Source organism: Miniopterus natalensis, chromosome 6, assembly GCF_054644295.1.
Source record: "Miniopterus natalensis isolate mMinNat1 chromosome 6, mMinNat1.hap1, whole genome shotgun sequence".
NCBI lineage: Eukaryota > Metazoa > Chordata > Mammalia > Chiroptera > Miniopteridae > Miniopterus > Miniopterus natalensis.
The window spans coordinates 76,107,339-76,114,651 of record NC_142086.1 but is presented as its reverse complement, the minus strand read 5'-3'; the positions used below and the strand labels follow the sequence as shown (position 1 = coordinate 76,114,651).

At 36.7% G+C, this 7,313-nt stretch overlaps 1 protein-coding gene across 1 annotated transcript; it reads left to right on the top strand.

Moving 5' to 3' along the window:
* Window positions 1–5,095: 5,095 nt before the first annotated feature.
* Window positions 5,096–6,666, top strand: SUCNR1 (succinate receptor 1). Its single transcript, XM_016222584.2, has 2 exons — window positions 5,096–5,125; window positions 5,704–6,666. Exons 1-2 carry the CDS (start codon window positions 5,111–5,113, stop codon window positions 6,649–6,651), a joined length of 963 nt encoding a protein of 320 aa, XP_016078070.2. The 5' UTR covers window positions 5,096–5,110; the 3' UTR covers window positions 6,652–6,666.
* Window positions 6,667–7,313: the final 647 nt, after the last annotated feature.

The following is a 7,313-nucleotide window of genomic DNA, read 5'->3' as shown; positions in this document are numbered from 1 at the left end:
ATTTAAATTTAGCAATTATGTTTGTTAAAATTGCATTATTCAAGAATATAACTCACTAAGGAAAAACTGAAAATTGCAGAAACCATTGCTATTATGCCTTCCAAAACTTTTTATAATTGGTAAGATATTTTTAAGAAATTCACAGGCACATAATTTGACACCATACTATAATATTTTAATACTTTGAATTCTGGTGTAATTTCTGCAATACATAAAGCATAAGTCATCAATATTAAATTATTATATATATTCACTGTGAATATATCCTTTATTCAAGTGGTTTATTAATGAAAACAGAAATTTGGTAAAAATAAAACTCATATTACTGTGTAAATTTGACTTAATAAAGCAGTTAAGAATTAATATGTTACAAATGTTCTTTATTATGATGAATATAAGAAAAAATAATTTAGAAGTTATTAAATTATCAAATATGTTTTTTAATTTCAGTTTTTAAAATGTACACCTTTAAAGGGCTGAATATAATCAAAATGAAAGAAATATTCTCAAGTTAAAATTAAGAACTGGTATGTGAGTAAATTCAATATTGCTTGTAGTTTAATAATTCTAACAGGTATAGTTTCACTTTAATTGCCAATATTTAAAAAGCAAAGTCCTGTTAAAAAATAATTCATTCAAATCATATATAACCCATTTATTACAAATTTTATTTTCTAACAATTAAAAATCCAACTACTAGAAAGTGAAGAGAGAATATTAATTTTTCAATGGGGAATTTTGCTTAAAGGATCAGCTTATTTCATCAATTTGTAGAAACTAAAAGCACACTTAACTACAAATATCACCCAACTTGGAATCTATTACTCTGGACCTTGTGGATCCTGGTGAGGTTAAACTGGTTTGCAAATATTAGACAGCCTTACATTTATAAAACCACAACTTATTTATATTATGGACTTAGGAATAATATTTTTAAATAAATCTATCAAAAACAGATATAAAAAACATCACATTTCTATAAAAATAAATTCAAATAAATATTAAACTATAGGAGGGTATCCAAATATTAGGAGTCATTGGTTTTCAGAAATTTTTATTTCTTCCTTTTGCCTATCTGCATTTTATGAGTGTTACATAATAAAATGTTTTTGTGTTTAAAAAAAAAAAAAAGAGTGAAGTAAGCACTCTGAGAAGCAGGACAAAGTTGACTAGCCATTCATTTTCTTAGTTCAGCCCTGATATTTTCTATCCCTAGTATCTCTCTAATTTCCAATCCCAGTGGACAACTCAAAGGCAGAAAAATTCTCCATGGCTTCAACGCAGCCCCAGCCTTGCCCGAGTGCTAGCTATTGGTAATCTGCCTTCTAGTTATAGTCCACAGAGTTGTATTTTTTCCTTCATGGCAGTCAAACCTTTCTGCTGCACGTAAGCTACTGACAAATCAGTACAGTGCGTTTAACAACTGACTAGGCAAAAAGCTAAGGCTTGTGAGTAGGAAGTGGAAACTGAAAAATGAAACAAGTTTTTGGTCCTAAGAAAACTCTCTATTGTCTTAATATTCACTTGAGCGTGTGTGCTAGTTTTTTGAGTATTCACAAAATAACAGAGTTGCCCAGAACCGAGCTTTGAAGAACTGCAGCATGTCAAGCCTGGGCAAACAAGAATTAGGCCACAAAAAAGGCAACAAAGAGAGAAAGGAGGACCACAGGAGGCTGCCCTGTCATTGACGGCAAGGAAGAGAGTGCTTCCAGAAGTCGTGTAATTGAAAGCAGCTAGGAATAGAGTTTGAAGCAATAGTGAAAAGTTATCATTGGTCTAAAAAATAAGGGCTATTATTTTAAAAATATCTTTTAAAAAAATTAACCTTTTTCTTGTATTTCTAAGAATTTTTAATTTTTAATATTATCAAATACATGTTGATGTAGGGAAAATAAAATAGCAGATAAATCAAAAGGAGACTACACACTATAAAAATCATCTGGAATCTTATCACTACTGATAAAACTATTAATACTTTGGTACATGTCCTAGTCTTTCTATTGCTTATTAATTTTAGATGTGCATTCGTAAGTCTTTAATTATCCTAAATTTTTTAAAAGTGATCCTAGAAAATATATATTACATTTTTCTTTCTAAAAATGTGTGTCTGAATCACACCTACCACTATTACAATGGCCATTTTTGATTAGTCATATTATTTGCAGTGTCAGCTTTTATTGTAAAATAGAGCAATGGGTTTAAGTTGGTGGGCTTACTACTTATCTGATCATGGAGAAAATATTTATAAAAATATTTTCTAAACAGTCAAGCGTTTATATTTATCTCTTCACTCAGCAAGCATTTACAGACCATCGGCTATCCAGTAGTCACTGTGCCAGGTATAGATCAACTCTGAGGAAGATCAAGTTGAGAGAAGAGAACATAAAATGTAAGGACCTAATTTACACGGATGGGTCAGAGAGGCAGTCTGGAGAAACACCCACTTGAACTGATATCTGAAAGAAGTGTAGGTATAAGGCAGAATGTGGCAAGAACCACAGAGGGGACCGTCAGTGAAAAGAGGTTCAGTGAAAGTCATCTGTACATTCAAGGAACAGGGAGGAAGGACAGCAAGGAGGTGAGTAATGCCAGGTGGAGTACAGGAGACAGATCCTGCAGGCTGTGCAGTCCCCTAAAGATTTTGGAGTTCATTCCTTAGATAGTGGAGAGTCATTGAAGCGTTTTGGTTGAGGAGTGTAATATGATCAGAATTTCGGCTGTAGTTTTGAAAGATTGTTTAGCTGTCATGTTGAAGGCCGACTGAAAGGGAGATGGAGATGTGAGGAGACCGTAGGAGGATATGGAACAGTCCAAGAGAGATGGTGGTGGCCTGGACTAGGACGGTGATGAAGGAGCGGAGCAACAGAAATGCACTGAGACATATCCATATGTTATAGTCTACGAGACTTGGTAGTTTATTTGTGATCAGAGGTAAGCTATAGGTGACTTCAAGGATGTCATTATATTTCTAAAATAAAATGGCCTGGGGAAATGGTGGGGCCATTGATCGAGTTAGGTGGAGGTACAGCAGAATCAGGAAGGAAGCTGAAGTTTAGTGTAGGATTTCTGGAGGCAGAGGTGCCTGTGAGTGATCTACCAGTGGCAGTAAGTATAAACAACTACAGCTTATAAGACAGGTCCAGGCTGAGATACAAGTTTGAGTCATTGATATGGGTGATCATTAAAGCTAGAAAGTGGATGAGATCATTCATGCAGCATCTAGATAAAGAAGTTCAGTACTGAGCCTTGAGGAACTCAACACTTAACACTTAGCTCATGAAGGCTTAGGTCACAAAAGAGCCTGAAAAGAACAAGGCAAAAAAAGAAGAAAAATTAGGAAATTATCGTTTCATAGAAGGTGAAGGAAGAGAGTGTTTCCAGAAGTTATGGTATAAAAAAGTAGCTGAGAAGTCAAGAAAGAAGACTAGTGGGAAATGACCATTGGGCTGAGCAAAGTGGAAGCCGTTTTGGTTGAGTGGTGGGTCAGAAGTCAAATTGGAGTAAAGGGAATGGGATGTCAGGATATCAAAACAATTAGTGAGGACAGTTATTTTTGTTTATCAAGCTATGACAATGAGAGAAACATTTGGAACCAGGGAGAGTTGTTTATGTCTGCTCTTGATTTTTAAGACAAGAGAGAGTGTTTATATCCTGATGGAAAAGATGTAGCTGAGCAGGAGAAGCCTGAAGAGACAGGAAAGAGAAAGGATGGATAACATAAAACAATCTTGAGAATTTGGGAATAAGTTGGATCTGGAGTAAGTCCGGAGGAACAGACATTCTCTGTTGTCACGGGAAGGAAGGAAGAGAGGACAGGTATGGAGGCAGGAACCAGAGAGTGGACATCTCATGAATGGGCTCTACACAGGATACTTGATGACAGAGCATCTGCTAATGATAAGTAGGGCAGAGTAGGTGGAAGAGGCTTGAAAATTTGGAAGAGATATGAAATTGAGAAATGTGATAAATTGCTGGAGATGTGAGAGAGCAATAGAATCGGATAAGCTTTAAGATGGAGTGAAGCCAACCTGCTCAGTTCAGCAGGGTGCATGTGCCTGCTGCCTGGGGAAGTTTCTATGCAGCTTTGTCTAGAGTTGGACTCAGTGGGAGGTTGCCATGGCAAGACTTGAGGAGAGGCTCAGAGGAATTTAGGATGTTTTAAAGAGTGATTAAAAATAACATCAAAATATTGAATTTGTCATATCTACAGTTCCATGAATTATTTTCATAAACAAAACACTCCCAAAACATCAGCAATCTTTTACTGAAGTAGACCACTTAAATTTGACAAAAGTAGATATGAGTTTTCCAGATGCCTTCATGATAGTGAATTCTGCTCAATGTTTGCATGTTTCCCAGAGAAAGCAGTTCAGGCCACTTGATGTTATTTTGCTCTATTAACCAAAATACGATATTGAAAGAAACATTTGATTGCAACAACTAACACTCAGAGTTCTAGTTGATGAAGAGATTTTTGGAAAATTTTATTTTCTATCTTACTTTTCTCATCACTAGAAAGAAGTAGGATTCAGTATTAACAATGGCAAGTCATTACATTTTTAAGAAATTCAAGTTCTTTAAGTACCCTACTCAACCACCAACGATCTGTTCTTATAGGAGAAAGCATGTCAGGTGAGCAACACATATGAGGTTTGAATGAATCAGGGTGCTTACTTTCATGACCCCTATTCAGAAGATGCTACGATGGATGTCTTTTACTAGATGTATGACCTAAGGAAGATGTTTAATTTTTCAAGCCTTGGTGACTTCATGTGTGAAATGAAAATAAAAACAGACCCCACCTCATTATTAAATGAGATAGTTCTTGGAAAGTGGTGAGTAAAGTGCCTGGTACACGATAAGCTTTCAGTTAATAGTGGCTGCTATTGTTATTAAGATTTTCAACTTTATATTTTAAATTGTAAAAAATGATGTTTTAAAACTGGATTTGCATTTCACAAATTTAGAATAAGCATAATACATTAACAATATAGAAACAAAGTAAAAGCTGTTAAGATATTAAGGCTGAAATGATAACAATCCTTGTTTCCTCTTCTAGATTATGGTTCGATCTAATTTTACTCAGCAGAATTTGTCAAACAACTACAATATGCTGGGGACCATGGTAGGTCCTGGAGACTTTCCTCTTTACTCGCTTCACTTTCCACTGGCCTCTGCAGTTTTTCAAATCCTCTATGTGTGTTTCCATCTCAGGGCCTTTGCACATGCCTTTCCCTATGTCTAAAATACTCTTTACCATATATGGGGTAGGGCAAAAGTAGGTTTACAGTTGTAAGCATGTGGAACACAGAGTTTATTCTTATATTATTATTTATTAATTATTGTATTATTTCCCATATAAATAACTGTAAACTTACTTTCGCCCCACCCTGTATGGCATGCACTCACTTTTTCATTTCCTGATTCTTCTCAAGAGATTATAAATTGTTTGAGATTAGAAACTTTCACTCACTGCTGTTATTCTCACTGTCTAGCCCATAGTTCAAAGGGATCAATAAGTATTTTTAAAAATATTACTGACATATATATGTATGTATACATATGTACTCCTTACTAATGTAAACCACTCTCCATATAGCTCAACTTCTAAGTATTATTTTATAATTACTATTATGCTAAGTGCAGTTATGTCTTTAGTCATAGCCTAGAGTTTCATCCTTACATTTTCTCTCTCTTCTTTAGGCATGGAATGCATCTTGCAAAAACTGGCTGGTAGCAGAGGCTGCCCTGGAAAAGTACTACCTTTCCATTTTTTACGGGATTGAGTTCATCTTGGGAATCCTTGGGAATAGCACTGTTGTTTTTGGCTACCTCTTCTGTCTGAAGAACTGGAACAGCAGTAACGTCTATCTCTTTAACCTCTCTATCTCTGATTTGGCTTTTCTGTGCACACTGCCCATGCTGATGAAAAGTTATGCCCATGGAGAATGGACATATGGAGACGTGCTCTGCATCAGCAACCGATACGTGCTGCATGCCAACCTCTACACCAGCATTCTCTTCCTCACTTTCATCAGCATCGATCGCTATCTGCTCATGAAGCATCCTTTCCGAGGGCACCTTCTGCAGAAGAAAGAGTTTGCTGTTTTAATCTCTTTGGCCATTTGGGTTTTGGTGACCTTAGAGCTCATGCCCATGCTGCCTTTCATCAAGCCCATTACTATGGACAGTAACACCAAGTGTAATGATTATGCAAGTTCTGGGGACCCTAAACTCAGCTTCATTTACAGCATGTGTCTAACCTTCTCCGGATTCCTCATTCCCCTTTCTGTGATGTGCTTCTTTTATTTCAAGATCGCTGTCTTCCTAAAGCAGAGAATCAGGCCGCAGGCGACCACTTTGCCCTTTGACAAGCCTCTCAACTTGGTCGTATTAGCAGTCGTGATCTTCTCTGTGCTTTTCACTCCCTACCACATCATGCGGAACGTGAGAATTGCTTCACGCCTGTGGATGCAGCCCCAATGTACTCAGGCCATCATCCACTCTTTGTACATCGTGACTCGGCCTTTGGCCTTTCTGAATAGTGTCATCAACCCTGTCTTCTATTTCCTCGTGGGAGACCAATTCAGGGAGATGTTGACAAATAAACTGAGGCACCACTTTAAATCCCTTACATGCTTTAGAAGATGAGCTGGTGGACTAACGTTTTCAATCAGAGAAGCGTGAGGTTCCTGTGGAACAGAACGCTTTAAACAAGCAGTTGTAGACCAGTTAGAGTTTGATTAACTCATAGATGTAAACCAGAGTGGGTCACAGATCCACCAGCGGCTTAAAGACATGCTGTACCCAGAGCACATAGAAAGAAGGGGATGAGAAGCATGTATTTGTTTGTTCATCTACAGGTTGAAAAAAGTTGGACTAGCTTGAATGTTTGGGCATGTAAGTCCAAAATCCTAGGTGTCATAAAACCTCAATCAATGTAAGAAGCAGCAAGCTGTCTGCATTTAATCATTGGTCAGATTGTAAAAAGAAATTGTTTTGGCAAAATTCTGTTATTCTTATTCATATTATCCTATAATTTGACATGAGAATTGAACAGCAGATTATACATACATTATTAAATGTTGTTAGAAGCTGTGCTCTTGCCCTGGCCAGGTAGCTCAGTTGGTTAGAGCATCATCCCAATACACCGAGGTTGTGGGTTCAATCTCCAGGCAGGATATACACAAGAATCAGCCAATGGATGCATAAATAAGTAAAACAACAAATCAATGTTTTGCTCTCTCTCTCAAATCAATACTTTTTTTAAAAAAGTTGTGCTCGTGCTCAGCCAGCCTGGCTTAGTGGCTGGG